This window comes from Caloenas nicobarica, chromosome 2 (genome assembly GCF_036013445.1).
Source record: "Caloenas nicobarica isolate bCalNic1 chromosome 2, bCalNic1.hap1, whole genome shotgun sequence".
NCBI classification, from domain to species: Eukaryota; Metazoa; Chordata; class Aves; order Columbiformes; family Columbidae; genus Caloenas; species Caloenas nicobarica.
The window spans coordinates 59,196,715-59,216,418 of record NC_088246.1 but is presented as its reverse complement, the minus strand read 5'-3'; the positions used below and the strand labels follow the sequence as shown (position 1 = coordinate 59,216,418).

Here is a 19,704-nt window from a genome sequence, read left to right as displayed (position 1 = left end):
CTACCCCATTTCCACTGACCTGCTGTCCTAATTAATGCCAGCTGAGAAATTGCCATACCTTGTTCTTCCACAGGTAAATACTAAAGAAAGCAGTGTACAGCTTTGTTCTCCATTATGTATCACATTAGCAGGGTCCATTCCTAAAGCTCTCGCTTCTCTCAATTAATTTCAGCTGAATCTCACAGATCTATATTTAGAAATAAAATGAGATGAATGCCAGCTGCTACACTGGTTTCCCAGAATTTACAAGACACTTTACTGCGAGTGCTGAAGCCACATACTCATCATCCTGTCTCTGTGAAACAAAATATGGATGAGGCTGTTGCTTGCACATACCTGGAGCCATTGCTCACAAAAATAAATAAGCACTATGATACTGTAATAAGAACGAACACAGCTGTGGAAGGAACCATGAAACATGTCACGGCTCGAGATTTGGAGATTCCTGATGGTTGTTTACACTAATTCTGCAAGCTGTGTCACTTTGCAACATGATGCAGCCCTCATGGGGTATAGTGTGAAAGGCAGCTGTGTGCTAGCCCAGAGAGGGCTGGCTCTGTGATATACAGTGCTCCTTCCCTCCTTGTTAGTTAGGATAATTTACTACACATACTGAGAATCAAACAGCAAAATACATTGGAAAGCACAGCGTCCTTAATGGTTTATGCATAGATTTTGATTATTTAGTCCTGGCCCAAAAAGTAACAGATACTTTATTGTTTTAAAAATTGTCACTAGTCCCATCAGGAGCACGATATCAGATGCTGTAGATGTAAGGAGGGTTAGAGGGAAGGAAAGGCCGGAAGAAGTAAAAGAGAGGGGTTTATGAATTCATCCTGTGTAAAGAATGAGTAGCCAAATAATCCGTTGAGCAAAACTTTTAAGAATTGCATGAAGAAATGGACATCTAAGCAGAAATCGGGCCTTGGTTTAAACATTCACTGCAATTTCACCTACATCACAGAAAGGAAAAGGACAGCTTTTGGCTAGATCAGCCTGCTGCAGGGTTGCACGTTTGCCAGTGCTGCAGAAGGCAGGTTACAGGAGTGCATAGCTGGAGTGGGAAGAAAGGATGAGGACTCACTGCTTTCAGTAGCATTTAGATGAAAGCACACAGGAATTCATGGTTTCAGTAGGCAAGGCCTCCTGCTCCATACTGTTAGAGATGAGAGATGTTAATATATTCTTGCTTAAAACCTATGTTAAAGGTTGTCACCTCATTCAGCCCAACTTTTTTCCTCCTCCTTTATCTATGATTCCCATTCAGGCTTGTGAGAGCTCTGTGTGTATCAAAGGTAAAGGAGCAAAAGGAAAGCCTAAAATTCTTTTGAACTATATCCCACCAGCTAAGAACAAAAGACGACCTTGTAGGCTTGCGACTAAATATACCACATTGCAATAAATGTGAAGAACAGTGAACATGGACAGAAGTGCCTCAGAAATAGGTGTTTAATGGGGTGCTAAACACAGCAGTGTGCACATAAACAAACAGCGCAACAGTGCACGGTGCAAGAGACACAAACCTACCACCTCTCAACCCCACTGCTGTACAGGAACAGAAGAACCTGCTCCTGCAAGGTGCCAGGGAGCACCTTCACTCCCCATCTGTAGGCCTTGAGCAGGTACAGTTGGTATGATCTTGCTTTTATATTCCCACCATTTTGATTCAAGGAGAGTAGGTGTAAGAAAACAGAAGTCACACACATTTGTATTGAAGGCTTAATTCTGATCTTTGTTATGGAGATGCAGTTACTTGCACTCGTGTAGCTGGTGTTCACTGAGGGCAGGAAACAATTCAAGATTAAAACACGTTCTTTGCATAGCAAAATGTCTACACAGAGACTAGAGTTTTTTTAAAAAGGGTTCCGAATTTACCCTTTCAGGTTCTGCAACACTGAACAAAAGATCTCCCCATTAAAGATGAAATAATGCATAGTTATTTTTTTTAAATGATTACTGAACAGGATATTTTATAGGTGATTGTGTAATTTTAGAGTGGATGGTTATTTTCACTTCCAGAGCAAACAGGAGGTACCTCTTGTTGGACATGCTGTTTGGAATTTCTGTTTTGTCATCAGGTCAGTTTCTAAAAATACTTGAAATGAAGAAACTACTTCCTAAAATTTATCCTTCCACAAGATAATAGACATGTCCCATTTACTCACACATATATTGCTGCAAACAACCATAAACTGAAGCCAGTGCTGGGAGAGGCATCACCTATATTTAATCTTACACATTGAATATGTATTTTGATAGCAATAAAATTACTCAGCACAGAAAACCAAAGATCAATAAGTCTGCACAGTGTCCAGATCTTGAATTAATAGTTCACAGTCTGGCCGAATTACAATTACTAGCAAAAAGTGAGGGCATAGTTGGGAGTAAATATTTAATGAGATAATGAGGTCTCCCATGTCCATATTTTTACACAATACTGTGTACTGTGTTTGGCTGTATTGCAGGCTTTCTTACAGCCTGTTTCTACACAAGGGTGTTTCAGTATGCACTACGAACTCCTGAAGATACAATATCGACAGCAGGTGCTGTTCATGCATGAACAGAAAAGATTTATCCTTGATTATTGTTCAGCGCCCCTTCACCCGGAGCTCTTCTAGCTTTACACGGAGGTGTCCCTAAAACGGCGGGCTAAACTTGTGACATGGTGCCCTGGCATTCAGCCTCCCCGCCCCGGTCTGGATCCCAAACAGAAACGCTCGATCCACCCGGAATCGAGCCGCTGCACCTCCCGAGCCGGGGTGCGATCCCCCTCCTACACGCAGCCTCCGCCGACCTCCTCCAGTGCTGCGCGGTTTTATGGCGTTTGGGGTTTTTTTTAATATGTTTTGCGTTTGGGGAGCGGGTTTTCCGTGAGCGGAGCGGTGAGAGCAAGCAGCGCGGCCACCAGCAGCTGCCAGGCCAGCGTTACAACCCGAAGGCGCGACGAGGGACGCAGGCCGCCCCCTCCCCTTCTCCCCGGGGAGCTGCCTCCTCTCGCCGGCTGAGGGGCGCACGCCGCCGCCGCCTCTCCCCGCCCCGCCGGTCCGCAGCCGAGGGCCGCCCCCCTGCCGCCGGCGCTGGTCCAGGGCCCGGGGGCTGCCAGCGAATGAGCGCGGCCCGGGGGACGCTTCGGATCACAGAATCACAGAATGTCAGGGATTGGAAGGGACCTCGAAAGATCATCCAGTCCAATCCCCCTGCCAGAGCAGGAACACCCAGATGAGGTTACACAGGAAGGCGTCCAGGCGGGTTTTGAATGTCTCCAGAGAAGGAGACTCCACAACCTCCCTGGGCAGCCTGTTCCAGTGTTCCGTCACCCTCACTGAGAAGAAGTTTCTTCTCATATTTAAGTGGAACTTCTTGTGTGCCAGCTTGAACCCATTGCCCCTTGTCTTACTGTTGGTTGTCACCGAGAAGAGCCTGGCTCCATCCTCGTGACACTCACCCTTTACATATTTATAAACATTAATGAGGTCACCCCTCAGTCTCCTCTTCTCCAAGCTAAAGAGCCCCAGCTCCCTCAGCCTTTCCTCATAAGGGAGATGCTCCACTCCCTTAATCATCTTCGTTGCCCTGCACTGGACTCTCTCCAGAAGTTCCCTGTCCTTCTTGAACTGAAGGGCCCAGAACTGGACACAATATTCCAGATGCGGTCTCACCAGGGCAGAGTAGGGGGGATGACCCGGGCCAAGGAGCTGGTGGCGTGCTGCCTGCTCCTGGGGCTGTCCTGCCCCCTCCTGCTGCTGCTGCTGCCGCTCCTCTGAGATGCGCCGGGCGACGGCTCGTCCCCGCCGCGGCGGGACGGGAGGGAGGAGCCGGCGGGAGCGCCGCTCCGCCGTCCGGCGTGCGGCCGCCGGCAGCAGCAGCCCGAGGGACTGACGCCCCGGTGGGGGACGATGAGGAGCCTGGGCGAGCTTTGCTGCGCTGCCACCCAGCCTGCGAGGGCGGGCGGGCTGCCTCTCCCCGCGGGGGGGCCCAGCCGGGGCCTCGGCCGCGCTCTGCCCCTGCCCCTGCGGGTGTGATGCCGCCGCCGCGCTCGCCGCCCCCCCTCTCCGGCTGACGGGGACGCCAGGCAGAGCCGCGGCATCGCAGCTTCCCTTTTTCGCCTTCCCACGTTGGGCTCCGACGGCTCGGGGCCGGCGGCGCCTCTGCCCCGAGGCGGCCCAGATGGGCCAGCGGCCGCGGTCGCTGCCACCGCAGGCCCCTCAGCGCGGGGCCGGCGGGCTGCGCCTCGCCGCGCTCTCTGCCCCAGCGCCGCGGCCCCGCCGAGGGGCCCTCGCCTCTGAGCCCGCCGGGCGGCGGCTGTAGCCGGGGACAGCTGCCGGCCGCGGCGCTCGCGTTGCTGCAAACCCGCCGCTCGGCGGGGCGGAGTGTGTCCCCGCCGGCTTGCCGTGCGGGGAGGCGGGCCGGGGGCCGGCTGAGATGGGAGAGAGCATGTCCAAGAGACTGAAGCTGCAGCTGGGCGGCGAGGCGGAGATGGAGGAGCGGGCTTTCGCCAACCCTTACCCCGACTACCAGCCCCACGCAGCCGGAGCCGCGGCCAGCCCCAGCGCGGCGGACGCCCGGCGGGACAGGGCGCTGGTCCCGGCGGAGGAGGAGTCCCTCCCCTTCGGCGACGATGGGAAGGTGAGTCCCGGGCGGGCGTGCAGGCAGGGGCCGCGTCCCGGTCCCCCAGGCCTCGCCTCACCCGCGGGGCGCTCTCTCACTGCAGGGGTGGCCCCGCAGAGCGGTCGGCCGTGGGCGCTGCCCTGGGGCGGCCTCCGGCGGGGCCCTGGGCCCGGGCCCGGCCTGCGCTGGGGCGGCCTGTCCGCGCTGCTGCGGAGCGCTGTGGCGCCCCCTGCCCCGGCCGGGGTCGGGCGGGCCGGCGGCCGTTCCCGCGCGGGCGGCGTGGCACAGGCAGCGGCCGCCGGGTCTCCTGAGGGAAGAGGCGGGTGAGGTGACCTGAGGGAAGGAGCAGGAGCTCGGCTCAGCCCGGCCGCACGGCTTGGAGGTGGTGGAAGTGACTGCCATAAGCCCTTTATTGTTCCCCTGGATGCGAATGAACACGGTACCGGCCCTGGAGGTAGTGCTGTCTGTGCTGCAATTACAGAATCACAGAATGTCAGGGGTTGGAAGGGTCCTCAAAAGATCATCCAGTCCAATCCCCCTGCCGGAGCAGGAACACCCAGATGAGGTTACACAGGAAGGTGTCCAGGCGGGTTTTGAACGTCTCCAGAGAAGGAGACTCCACAACCTCCCTGGGCAGCCTGTTCCAGTGCTCTGTCACCCTTATTGTGAAGAAGTTTTTTCTCATATTTAAATGGAACCTCCTGTGTTCCAGTTTGTACCCATTGCCCCTTGTCCTATCATTGGTTGTCACCGAGGAGAGCCTGGTGCCATCCTCGTGACCCCCACCCTTTACATATTTATAAACATTAATGAGGTCACCCCTCAGTCTCCCCCAAGCTAAAGAGACCCAGCTCCCTCAGCCTTTCCTCATAAGGGAGATGCTCCACTCCCTTCATCGTCTTCGTTGCCCTGCGCTGGACTCTCTCCAGAAGTTCCCTGTCCTTCTTGAACTGAGGGGCCCAGAACTGGACACAATATTCCAGATGAGGTCTCACCAGGGCAGAGTAGAGGGGGAGGAGAACCTCTCTCGACCTACTAACCACACCCCTTCTAATACTAATAATTACCATGGCTGTTCTGTTACCACTTGCAAGTTGCAAGAGTTTCACCAAAGCAAGCATGCAGGGAAGGGAACAGATGAGCATACATCTAGAAAAGATGAATTTCTCCACAGGTGACAGCAGCACTCAGGTTTTAGGTGATGCTGGACTGTTCTCTCCAAGGCACATGTTTGTTGACATGCGCACATTTATAGATTTGGGTGCACCATGACAGGCAGTTGGCAGAGGGTCTGTCTGGTGGCACTGGTGACATGAGGTTCGCAGCCCTTCCTGCTCTGCTTATCTCCTCGACACCACACTCTGCTGTTTGCAGAGTCATGTGCATTTTAGGCTTTAAGCACAGAAGCTGGTCTGGCCTGTTACCATGCAGGCTGGCTTATGCTGTAGAAGGAGTACCAGCATATGGACCTCCTATCATTTTAGCCCCTAACCAGCCTCATCTTTTAGGACTATGCTGCTTTGCCATCTTTCGGATGAAAAACACTGCCTGGTGACATTGCTAGAAGCACAGATGCATAGGGTGCAAAGCTAAGTCCTAAGTCACTCGGCTGTACACTGGGTTGAATAAAGGAGAGCCTTTAATCTCAGCTCTGTATTTTCCTTCTTGTGGCAATAAGGAATTACCTTGATTTACTGATAGGTTGGGCTGAGGATGGTGATGCCCAGTGGTGAGAGCAGCATTCTTCTGGAGCATCTTAAGAATGAGCAAGACAGCATCAGCTCACCATCAGTCTGAGACAATGAAAGGTTTCATTAGTTCTTGCAACTGAGGTTTATGAGGTTGTGTGCAGAGAGCACGAAAGAGAATACTTTGGGGGATTGGTGTCTTACTGCTACAGCTAATTGCAGCTGTCAAAAGCAGAACTTGGCACTTGAAAAGGGTTAGGTTTGGAAATGAAATCTGATTTGTTTTTGTGAAAATCCCTAGTAGTATATACTCAGTATATCTGGCTCAGTATATAAAAACCATTCAAATATGATGAGTTGAAGTATGAAGGCAGAGGGGAGATGGAAGAACAGCTATAGCTATACATTGTTGCTAACTTGGTAAAAAAACATACCAATAACTTTCTTCTAGGGATTTATGTAGGCCAGTCGTCGTTCTTATGTACCTGCTTTAGATCTGACACTTCATGTCCCTTTTTTTAAAGAGAAAACAAGCCTTAATTTACTGCTGATCTAGGTTATTACAGCTTTCCAAAGTGAGAACTGATATTGGAGGAAGGTGAACTTCCTTAAAATTTTTGTTAGAGAATACTATCTGTATTGCAGAATAGTTCAACTCTAACTTACTTCAGGTTTAGTTCTTGAATTAATCCAAATTCAGAGACATTCTTCTATGGCAGAGCTGAAATGAGCTAATCAATGAATTTGTAGCCTTAGATTCATGTTAGGAATGTCTGTTCTGCTCTGCTTTAGATGAGTATGCTGTTTTACAGTGAGTGCAAATGTTTTTTTCCTGGCATCAGTGGTGAATGTCATTCCTTGTTACTGTGTGGCAGTTGGCAGCTATTTGTGCAGTTTTGTTTGGAAAATATCTTTGAGCACCAGTGTAGCTGTGCATTTGATAAAAGGTGGTGTCTGGGCTTTGTTACATTCAAAAGTAAGAAGCTCCTCTGGAAGAACAAATCCTCTTCTGTATCACATCGAAGCAATGTAACTACAGCAACTTTCAGTGGTCTTTGAATTTTTTCAACTCCGTGCATTTCATAGGAGAGAGCAGATGTGTGTGTACATTTTCTTTTGTTTCTGCATCTGCAGAAACCTGAGGAATTGTCCTATATATTTCTGGGCTAGAACATGGCCATGAGTATATTTATGTGTATTGATATTCTTTGCAGCCTTTGCATATTGTCAATCCTAGTACTGTCCTGAATTTTATGGGACTTCCTGATGAGTATTTTGAGATGCTTTTGTTGTTTGTGTTCTCTGGTTTGTGGTTTGTTTGGTTTGGTTTGGTGGGGGTTTTTTTGCATTTAACAGGCTCCAGTCCTGTAAGAGAAATATCTTTGCCTGCCTAAAGCCACAGTGAAGACAGAGACTTTACACAGGTCAGGGAGTTTGTTCTGTATGCTGAGGTACACAGTAGCACAAGTTTCCTAAAAATGAGAGCAGCTTTCAGAAGCCCTCAGTGCACTACATAATTTCTTCCTCCCATCTGCTGCTGTGTGGAGTGGTGAGCGTTGAGTGACTCATGTAATGACAGCTAGAGGTGTGCGGGGCTCTGCTGTTGTCATGGAAGGCGATGCATTATTATTCCCTCCATTTGATTTCATAAACTGCCATGATTGCCATCTAAAATTCATCCAGCTGATAAAAGGACAAGAAACTCTTCAAGTCATTGTCTGCAATGTGAGACAATCAGGACAAAGTGCTGTATATGAAAACGTGTTTATATGCTTCAGGAAGCTACAAGTTATGGGAGCAGGAGAAGAGAGAAAGTTTGGGAATGCAAATTTGCCTTCTTAAAAATAGTCACAGTAAACACTGCAGTTATCCAGGTGGGCTTTGCTCGTCTAGTTGAAATCACTTTTTCTTAACTAGATTTCTTCACTGTGAAAGTATTGTGGACTTTAATAGCTCCTGTAACTTGTCTGAGAAAGCTGAAGGTAATAGTTCATGAGACTGCATTAGTTCTAGATTAATAAGCATAATTTTAAATGTAAAACTTTGCTTAAAAATTGACAAATATTTCAATTAAATATATATCCTGTAGCCCTTTTCCTTTTGATGTGAATCCCATAGTGATACCTTAGCCTGAAAAAGTATCTATAGATGTTATCTTGAAGTGGTCCAAAAGTTTTCAAAATGGAAATCTAAATGGGTCAGGGATGTAGAGAAATGAAGAGACAACTATAGAGTCAAAACAAAGCATATTCCCTAGTTCATGGGAAAATCAGTTTGTCTGTTAAGTTTCATTTCATTTTTAATTCTCTGTAATTGTTTATTGGGAAAAGTATTACTATTTGAAAAGCAGATGTTCTTCTGATAGTTTCCCCTACATTGTAGGCAACTACCGGTATAAACTCACCTATTCTTGCATGTGGCAAATCAGGCTGCCTGTGCAGCCTGGGAACCAGAAAGTAACTGTCTGAGCAATATTGCGCTTTGCTTCCCCACCTGAACTGGAGCAGAGGCAACCTATAGCTGCAATTAACATCAAGACTTGTTGGTATTGTGTTGCCCGTTAGCTGTGGGTGGGGACCGAGAATGGAGAGGTCTTCACAGGTTTGCATAAAGCAAGGGCAGCCAGTTGTCCTGGCTCAGAAACTGTTTATCAAAACATTTGTGGGGTAGGGAGTGTGATGAATTTCCTTCAAAGGGGAAGGGTGAGGAGAACTTGCTTGTAAGAGGCGGCAGTGGCTTGTTCAAGGACCTGACTGTATGGGTGACCCACCAATATCAACCTCAGATTGCCCACTGTACTCAGAACAACTCCAGCTCTGTGGCTACATCCATAGTGTAGTTAGGTGTGATTTGGGAGACACCTTCACACCCTCTGGAGGCCAGTGACTTGGGAACCAAATGCAGGCCAATCTTACCTGCTTATCCAGGGGAAGGTGGAAGCAACCTTGTGCCCAGGCGACCTGGTGTGGATTTGGTGTGTTTGCAAGAAAAGCACCCATGGCATCGAGATATTATCGCACCTCAACCCTTGATTTAAGGTTGTCTGGATTTGTTGTGGAGTCACAAGTCTTTGCACTGAAACTGGATTCAAACTTTATGATAGGTGACTAGGATGCCCAAAAGGGTAACTTCTTTTTTAGGCTAATTCTTTAATGATAATTTTTTTCTGATTGCCGTAATGTTTTAAGATATTAGTAAAAGGTTATGTGTTCTGACAAATGTATACAGTGTACTTAATTAGGCTTTGCAGGGGATTCTTTGCAGGGAACCTGTTTTAAAGCTAGTGATGCTTATTGGCAAAGATTATCACTTAATGGAGATATTCTGTCAGAATATTTACTTAGATTATCTTTTGAGTGATTTAGTAGTGTTTAGTTTCCTGGTGCTTTCTCAATCCCCTGTTAGTTCTGATAATTCCTTTATGTTGCTTTTCAGTCGTTGTCTTCTTTTTCTAAAATATGCAAAAATAAAAAACCAAAAACTAAAGTTCTTTGTCATTGCCTCATTCATCCTTCCTCTCCCTGAGGTATTTTTTTGTATTTATTGTATTGTCTCCCTGGGCATTTTAGTTGTCTCGCTGAGAGCAGCAAGCTCTCCCTGTTCTGGCACTGATTCTGCAACCACTTGCACTAACAGGAATCGTATGACTCGTTGCACTGCAAGCAAAATCGAATCTCTAGAGCCAGTAAATATTTCTTCTCACTTTTTTGCCACAACTGTGTGATGGGGTAGCTTTGTTTCTTGAGAATACCACTTTTTTGCCACTTTTCTGGCACTCCTATGTGTTAATGAGTTGTTACTCTGGTTAGTTACGTGGGCAAGTGCAATAACAGGTACTCATTTTCTGGTGGAAATAAATTATATTTGGGGTCTAACTGCATAACACCGATATGCTGTCAAGTTGAATATGTGGAATGTACCTTCTGTTCTGTGCATCAAAATAATTTAAACTGTACTGGTAGAGGTTTTAGCTTTTTTTACAACTTGTGGACCACCTAAAAATGTCCCAGCTAGGGTAAAGACCTCTGTGTAGTGAGTGAATTTAAGTCCCACTTAGAACAGAGTTTGATTTTCATCATTTTCAAGAAGTAGCATGTTGGTGTTGGGCTATCTGGAGAACCTCAGATTTTCAGTATTGCCCTTTTGCTTTATCAGCCTCCATTTCCCAAAACATAGGATAATGTTCCTCAGTGTCTTTTAATCATGATTATTTTTGTTATCAATAATCTGAAGTCTTTTGATGATCTTTAGGCTTCGGTTTTTTTGCAACCTAATCACCAGTGAGACAAATAGCTCCTTTTACACACAAATGCATTAGAGGCACAGTCTCATTATCTTACATGTTTTAAACAATTATTTCTGTAACTTGAATGGATTGCCTTTTAGTGCTGTTTTTCATGCCCTCATCTCCTCTGAGGTAGGGTGATGCCTCCATTTAAAACCTGTTCCTAAATTGGCATTTGTAGCAGTGTATTATTTTGCCTACAGCCACCTTTTTTGCTTTTCTTCCTTTTTTTTGTCTTTTTTCTCCCACTATCACATGTATGGCACTAGGTGTCAGGTCACTGAAAAACAGAGCAATGTGTTCCAAAGACAGCAGTGTTTCAAATCATTTATTAAGCATGTGGTTTTGCAGAACTGGCATTTGTTTCTGGACCTGAGTACTAGCAGAGAGCTGTGTTTAACCATTTCAGAGGCTGGGTGATAAGGTTTGTTTGTATGTGGTATTTTCAGAGAAGAAAAAAAAAAGCTGCTCTTGGAGCTGCAACAGTCTTCATTTAGGTAAAAAACAAAGTAAAACTTGTTTTTCTGTACAAAAAGGCAGATCACTTCCCAGCTGACCTTGCTAGATTCTGCATGTGGGATCCTACAGCCATCCCTTCTGGTCTGCTCTTGCAGGAGCTCTGTGGAGGTGAGCGTGAGACCTCATGCTGCTTCAATAAACCTGTGTGCTACAGCGTGTGGGTGTGAAACCTGGTTCCCGTAACAGTAAGTGGCAAAGTTCCCGATGATTCCAGTACAGCCGAGATTTCGTGTTTCTGTAGAGCTTGTGAGTTGTCCCCCACTAGTGTCTGTCATGTGTTCTATGCAAGTTTGGGTTTTGAACGAACCTTGCTGCAGTGCCAACTTGAGCTGTATTTTCTTCTCTGTGAAATGCACATTGGCTGGAAGAAACCCCAGCACCATGTTAGTCTCCTGTTCTACACATCACCAACAATAACTTTACGATATATTCTCTTAAAATGATTCGAACTGAGATGAACTAAAAGTGTATTTTGCTTGTTCAGTAGGCAGCACTATGTGCATAGGCTTCTGTGGAATCAATTGTTTCCTCTCCAGTCTAGTTTTTGCACATAGCATCAGTCCCCCAAAAGCTGAGGAAGTAAAATGGAGTGAACAGTGAAACTGAGATAGTAGCAAGATGGTTGTTTTGGGAGCTGGTGGTAGCAGGAAAGACTGGTATGTTGGCAACTGGTGAAGAACCTGAGCTCAGGTTTCCCTTGTCCTGCAGTGACAAGGACTTGGCATAGATGTGTCATGATGCAAATAAATGCTGAGAGGTGTTTGTGAAAAACACGTTGGTATCTAAATGCCTTTGACAAAGGCAAATGAGATAACTCACCCTGTGTCTGTCAAACTAGAGTGTTACTTCTGACCACAAAACAAGTGACGTGAAGTCTCGCAGTTGGGTTGTCAGACTTACATAAGCACTGTGATGTCTGGTCCAAATGTGTGTGGAAGACTAAGTTACAGGCTTCTCTTACCTGCGAGAAATCATGGTCTAAACCACTTACATAGCAGCTGCTTGTTGCCTCATCTGCTCTTGGTGCTCGTTTGTTTTAAAACCACAGCTATAAAGCTGAATATGGCTGTAATGGAGAGGTAGGTCAGAAAGACTTAGTATGTTATTGTAATATCAAATGCAAGTGATAATGTGTGTTTCTTTTAGGAGATTTTTATTTGCATCATGGTGTATTTTTTGTAATGTTTGTGTAGTTTTAGTGCTGGATTTACAAAAGAAGATGATTTAAGTTCTTTTTAGGAACCATACAAATGAAAGAAAATAGATAGGGGGAACAGGTATTGCTGACAAGGACAGCATAATTTGGACACTATGCCATTAGAGCCAAAGGCGAGCGATGTTGCATATACATTTACATTCCTCATGTTTTTGTTGTCTTTAAAAGGCTTTGGATTGGGATGTAGCTTTGTATACCACCTCATTGCAATGGAAAACTTGATATGATTTGAATAAATCAGGGAACAATTAATTTGCAAAACGAACATATTTGCATTTTTCTGCACTTTTTTTTTCACGCTGATAATGACCCCTTCTTGTTACCATAATCAATATGGTGCAGGGTTCTGTCGGGTGTTGTGGCGAATGAACTGGCATTTTTTGTGTATGTGTGTGTTTTGCTGATCTAAAACTTGAGCAGTGGTTGGGATGACAGTGCTGTTCTTCCTGCAGCAGCAGAGGAGTAATGCAGCAGTTGAATTCCTGGAGAGGACCATTGCTAACTTGTTAAAGATACTCTTCAGCTCCTGTTATCACGCAGTCTATTGTGAACCAGGAGTAAATGTAGTACTGGATATCAGAGGTCAAGCTTCCTGGTTTTTGTTTTCTCCAACAGGAATTACGAGAGTCACCTGCAGATAAGTATGAATGCCAATTGGAATCATCCTCATGAACTGAATACGCTTCTCATGAAAATCAAGCTGTGCTCAACGTAAATTAGCGTGCTTTATGCTCAGCTGTGATGCTGCCATAAGATTCTTTGAAGGAGGTTTATAAATCTTCTAAACCCACCTTTCAACATCCATTTCTTTATGTAATTGATTTATTCTAGTGCATGTAAGCATCTGTTATAAGCTTATAGTGGAATCTTATCAAATGAACAGTGGTGGTGTTCAATTGTTAAAGCTTCAGAGCAACCAAAAACAAAGGCAGTGGTGGAGGAGTAGGAAGGTGGGGAAAACTTTGTTGCCACTCATAACCTATTCACAGTGGCATAAGCTTGGGAGTAGCTTTGTTTGGGCTGATAAATAATTTAAAAATCCTTTCATCTGTGCTTTTCAAAGCACTGAATCAAGATAGGCGAGTTACAATTCCCATTTTAGAAAGAGGGAAATGCCAACCTGAGCTAAATTACTCATATGGGACCAAGCTTTCAAAGCAGAACCCAGGTGTCCTGATGTCCTAGTCCTTCCCTCTGGCCTCTAAGTAATTTGATCTGGTGTTTGATAAAAAACATCCTGATTTGGTAACAGCAGGTGTATTGTCAGGACAAAAAGATAACCAGCTTGCTTGTGATATGCAGTAGGTAAACAAACCAGGAGTCTGAAGCCTTAGATCGCTCTTGCCAGATAAACGGAGTGCTATGCCTGCATGCATCCATGTGGATACCCTCACGCTGTTTCACCATATGCCTTAACCTTGGCATAGCTGTCTTTTTGAAGGAGAGAAGCCCTGGCCTTGGGACAGGTTGTGGTTTGTGTTGAGAATTCACTGAACCAGTTAAAAGGCAGGGGGTGTTGTGTTGTATGTGCATGGTACAATTTCCTAACAAAAAGATAATGCCATATTAAGGCTAAGTAGATCTCGGATACTTACTGTGTTTGGTTGCTGTCATGGAGGCACCCCAAAGTCAGTTTTAGGCAGACAACAAGTTCCAAAACAGACTTTATTCTAGCTGGAAAAGTGCAGCCAAGAAACCAAATAGAAACAGGGCTTATACAATTAGTTAGTACTCCAACAACATAAAATACAGGTTCGGATATCGGTTGAGGAGTTTATTGGGGTACAGCAAAATAAGAGTAATGAGGATCCACAGTGTGCATGCACACACAAGAAACAAAACCAGAGCCCTCTGACTCCGGGATACCCACAAGAAATAATCACTCATGGGAGTTAGGCAAGGACTCCCACTTGCCTGGTTAGGCAAGGACTCATTCAAGGATATATCCAGTAAATTACGACTCACCCAAACAAGGAGGTGAGGCGCTCTCAATCCCAGGAAGTCTCCTTAGATGGCATCCGAGTCTAAGGAGAGGCCTCCAGTTCACAGACCTGCTGCTCTGAGAAGACCACTCCAAAGGGGGCCTTTGGCAGGAGCCCCGTTTTATAGCCTGGTCAGATCTGGCTGTGGGCATTTCAACATGGTCCAGAAGCTTTGCAGCTTCTCTGGGCACCTCCTCTGCTAACGACCCTGTCAATTGACTCAGGGTCCCGTTAAGGACCCTCTCAATTGACCGAGGGTCCCACCCCTCCTGCCCCACCAGCTGGTGGAGGTGAAGTCACCCTGCCCTGGGGTAGGAGATGTGACACCTTGGTACCACCCTAGGTGGCGTGTATGTGGAGATAGGCACAGTGGGACACAAAAGGTGCTAAAAGAGCCATCAACTGCCCCATTGAAGGCTCCAGATCTCAGGGGGATGTGCAACTGCCACAGTTGCTACTTCTAGACTTCCTGGAGAAGGTTAAGGGGCTGTAGCTCTTTCCTAGAGTGGTATGTGTGCGACATGAGATATAATGACACAGTTTCCTTTTTGCTTCTTGTCCCACCATAATAAAATTGATTTGAATTGTTGACTCTGGAGGCATCTGAGTGTGTCAGAGGACTTGTGTAATTCCTATTTTCTTTCTGATTTCTGAGTCCGTTGAATGGATGTTTGGATTCACTGTTTTTTCTTTGAAGTTCCCCTCTGAACAAGAGAACAAAATGTGGTGTATTTTGAGTAATCAGTTGCACAGTGGCATTCAGGACCTGTCATTTATCTGAACCCTTCCCTTTTGGGATGTATTGTAATCAAATAGAACTTGCCTTCCTAGTGAGCTAATTTCTCCTTCTCTGGTAAAACATCATAAATGTAGATGTGTTTAACATGAAACTAAGCCTTCACGAATCTGTTTTGTTCCAGCTGTCATTTAGGAACAGATTGGGGAAGAAAGTGGTGGAAGGAGATCAAGCACTGTTCAGAAAACAGTAGCTTATTCTCAATGTAAGCTGACGGCTAGCCAAATTTCATAATGCTGTTTTTCTGGATGACAATGACCATCGTGTTGTGATTCTTGGTTTGGGAGGTGGGGAAGCTGTCCTGGCTTCCATAATCCTACAGAGTTTCTCTTCTAGATACTCCTGGATAACTGAGACTTGGGTGACAAGTGTTGTATGGTTGGGGCTTTCTGTAAATAATGGAAGAAGCACATTCAGAAAATACTTTTGAGTGGCACGAAGTTTGTGTACATGACTGTTTTGTCAGAGTGATGCAATTGTCTGGTAATGGTAAAGCTTTTTCTATAGCCCAGGAAGGGAGAGGAGGTTTTTTTGTTCCTCCTTCTTTAGCTCCATAGTAGGCAAATTGTTCTATAACTTAACCTAGACCTTAGGCTCTATTTAAATATAGGGAAAAGCTTTTAATAAATGTGTTAATAGGAAAAGCTGATCAATAAGTGATACTGTTTACAGGAAAAACAAACAACATTTTTGAGTGTTATTCTGATGTTCCCACTCATATGTGGATGTGTCCTGTGAAGGGACTTCTTGAAGTTAATAGGGTAGTAAATTCTAATTATTTCCACATTCCATAGGTTTAAGTGAGTAATCAGTAATGTATCTGCTCATACACTGTGCTTAATGAGAGAGAAATGGTGGCTAGAGTAAATTATCCTGTGTTATATTCCATATATAGCATCAATGTAAACTTTTCTTGGTCAAAAGTAAAAGCAAGCAATGAGTAAAATCAAAGGATAGTTTCATCAACTTCCTGCATGAGCTCCTTTTACTCATCTTTGTGTCTAGCTCATTATGTTAGGTAGTTATTCTTTAATAGTTCATTTAACAACTTCCTTTCATGATAAAGCATGTCAATCCTGATATTGTTTGGGGGAGAGGAGAGAGAGCAAGAAGCAAGAGGAAGGGCATTTTGTGGCTCTAAGCAACTTGCCTTCCATGTGGTGATCATAAACTGGGACATCAAAGAGAGTCTTGGATTTGGGAAGAAAATGTGAATGTGTCATGGATGATGCGATTGAGCACGTCATTGTAGATGGTGGCTTGGCTTTGATTTGGTTGTCTCAAATACGAGCATTTATTTTCCTTTAGCTGTTCCCTGCTCCGTAGTGCCACAAAGGATGCACAGACACCTTGTGATGAGAGCAAGCACCTATTACACAGGGCTTGTACGTTCACTGTGCTGTGTTCCTCCATAATGTGGTCTTGGTGCCAGGATCCTGAATGGAGTACTGGCCCATGGAGTGCCAGCAGATGGTTGTCTTCTGTTTGCTTCTATTCACTTTTTACTCAGCTGAGAGAAGCTTTGCTTACTTTACTAGGAGCCTTAGAGGCAGCATATAATTATATACTGTCACAGTGTCTGTAACTGCTCTTCATGTGACTTCAAAGCATCCTCAGGTAATTTTTGGCTAATGTAGATACTAGTAACTTATTCTAATATGTAATCAAGATGCATTACATGGGACACACTTAAGATGGACCACCTTGCCACTGCTGATTACTGCCTGTAGTATTTATTCCCTGGTTATATTTTGTTTCGCTTTGTTTTGGTTTTTTTCCAAACAAGAAAGCAGAGCAGCCAGCTTGTGTTCTTGGATTCTTTCCTTTTCTTACTCACTCCCTTTCTCCCATCTCCTGTTTTCAGGTCAGTGCTCGGTTCTCAAAACGGATCCAGACAAAAATCAAGGACCTTCTGCAACAAATGGAGGAAGGGCTGAAGACGGCAGATCCACATGACTGCTCTGCCTATACTGGCTGGACTGGTGAGAAAGCTAGGATTTGAATGAAGCATGTTTGTTAAATGGCATGACTGGGTTTGTTCACAGCAGGAGGTTCTGATATTCTCACAAGAGCAGCAGAAATACTCTTGATACTGACATTTGTGTGAGTTGTTTTCTTTTAACTCTGGACCCTTGGTCACTGCTGTCTGAAATGACTTGCATTGATTTCAGTGGGCAAGGGATCTAGTTACAGAGAGATAATTGGCTTTTGTATATGGAGATCTTTATCTTGCAAAAAGAAGTGGATTTTCTAAGACTACTCCTTCTTTTGACCTACCTCTAGTTTCTTTAATATTTTCTTAAAATGGGTTATTTTCACCTTTTTCTGTTCAAATGACCAATAGTTAGCAGTCGTCTGACCGTAACAGTGTCTTCTAATCATTTGGTGGTGGAAGCTGGTTTGTGCTTCAACCCTAGAATCTGGAATATGAATAGTTCGGCTCTGCTTGTTCTGTCTGTCCAAAAATGGTAAAATGCACATGTGAGGACAAGGGAGTATGGGGGTGAAGTTGCAAGATTGTCAAGTGCACAAAGGTTAAAGAAGCATGTGCTGGTTATTGCTAGGTACTGTTGTTCATTTAGCATTGCATCACTGATGCTGTCCAAATGTGAATGAGCCCTTCTGATCGTTTAAGCAGAGCCTGCAGTTGTCAAGCTGATGTGGCCGCTGGTCTTCAAGCTGCCAAAACACTTTTCTGTCTTGACCTCTTAAGTGCCACTTTGCTATTACAGTGGCATATTCTATTCCTGCTCTGTCTAGCTCATGCTTCAGACATTTATGGTTTTAGTACAACATGTTTGAAATAGGGCTACAAAGTTGGTGAAGGGTTTGGACAGGAAGCTGTATGAGGAGCAGCTAAAGTCACTTTTTTTGTTCAGCCTGGAGGAGACTGAGGGGAGATCTCATGGCGGCTACAGCTTCCTCACAAGGGGAGGAGGAGGGCCAGGCACCAAACTCTTCTCTCTGGTGGCCAGTGACAGAACCCAAGGGAATGGCAGGAAGATGTGCCAGGGGAGGTTTAGGTTGGACATTAGGAAAAGGTTCTTCACCCAGAGGGTGCTGGAGCACTGGAACAGGCTCCCCAGGGAGGTGTCACAGCCCCAAGCCTGACAGTGTTCAAGAAGAGGCTGGACAATGCCCTTAGACACATGATGTGAATTTTGGGGCTGTCATATGCAGGGATGTTTGACTCAGTGATCCTTGTGGGTCCCTTCCAACTCAGGACATTCTGTGATTCTGTGAGCCTCAAGGAGCTCTATTTCACCGTTGTGTTATGAGGAGGAGCAGCTTGGAAAAACTCTCCAGGCTTTGCCTGTGGTCAGGCTTAATTCTGGCAATGAAAGGGTAACACTTCTTTGCTTTCTTCTTAATGTTTGAGTACAGATGGTGCTGTGGGTGGATGGGTGGGGAAGTTCTAGATAACTCAGACACGTTTCAAGGTCTGAAAGTGAGCGGCTGCTAAGTGAGTGCAGAAGATCTCAAGTGGTAGGCATTCTCACGCTTTCATTACAGAACGGCTGTGTTCTGACACTGTGACTGACAACTGAAGTTACGGCTGATAAACCAGAGCATGCAGAAAATGAGTCATAAGCTAGAAGCAACACAGCCATCATTAGCTGAAACAAGAAGATAGATGAACAAGTAACACAGTTAAATGAGAGTGGGGTTTTTCCATCCTGTAGAAGGATAACCAACTACATCTATTCCAAATGGTAAACTTCTTTCAAGGCTCCTGTGGAAATGACTCTGAATAAAAATATTTAAATGATCTGGCTTTTAAAATACTTAGTGCAAATACTTTCTCCCCAAACTTGCTACTTGCAGCATTTTACTAGTGTACAAATCAGAAGGTAAAAACAATGCTGCAAACAACTGCCATGCTTGTTATGTACCAAGTCTAGACAGATCTTATTGACAGTGCAGTCCTGAGCATTGGCTGGTACTTTGTGAAACATCTTTAAAATCTTGGAGTGCATACAGTTGGCACGTAAGAATCATAGAGTCGTGTTAGAGTCCATATTGCTTATACAAGTCCTCTTTCTACGTGCCACGTACTTTGGAGGGGCCATTTTAAGGGTGTTGCTCAAGGAAGGGTTGGATGAACTGGGCCTCATGGCTAATTTTCTGATCATCCTTTGATCAAGTCCAGATATCTACACATTTGTTGCAATATAAAAAAGGGTTACAGAAATCCCAGTAAGTAGCCCCTAAGTTCCTGTACTACTGAATGGGGCTAACCAAGTTCTGCAGCTCTCCTTGTGGACTCATCTGGAAAAGCCTGTTCAAAGCTGGTTCAGAGAACATCTGAGGATCTAGCAGCACTCTTGTGGTGCCATTCTTCTCATACTCCTCAGGCCACCTCTCTGTGGATCTAAGTGGGCCTTGTGTGTTCTCTGCTTTAGTCGTGGCTCAGGAGAATGCTCCTCCTGTTCAGAAACAGGAGCTTGGGACGCAGTGTGGTGTAGAGGTGAACGTTTTGCTTCTACATGTGTCCATTTGCAATTGGCCAAAAAACATCCACTTAGATGTATTTGTTTCACTTTCTGCAGTCTCCATTGTTGTAATTTTTAAGGTTTTGGTTTGTTTGGTTTTAATGGAGAACTATGTAG

The 19,704-nt window shown here is 45.2% G+C and overlaps 1 protein-coding gene across 1 annotated transcript in view; it reads left to right on the top strand.

Annotated features, from left to right (window-relative positions):
* The first annotated feature begins 4,257 nt into the window (after positions 1-4,257).
* LANCL2 (LanC like glutathione S-transferase 2) overlaps positions 4,258-19,704 on the top strand; it is a 33,767-nt gene continuing 18,320 nt past the window's right edge. Inside the window, exons 1-2 of the mRNA XM_065629814.1 lie at positions 4,258-4,626; positions 16,959-17,076. Of these exons, the coding sequence (XP_065485886.1) occupies positions 4,423-4,626; positions 16,959-17,076 (322 nt within the window). The 5' untranslated portion in view covers positions 4,258-4,422. The remainder of the gene's footprint in view (positions 4,627-16,958; positions 17,077-19,704) is intronic.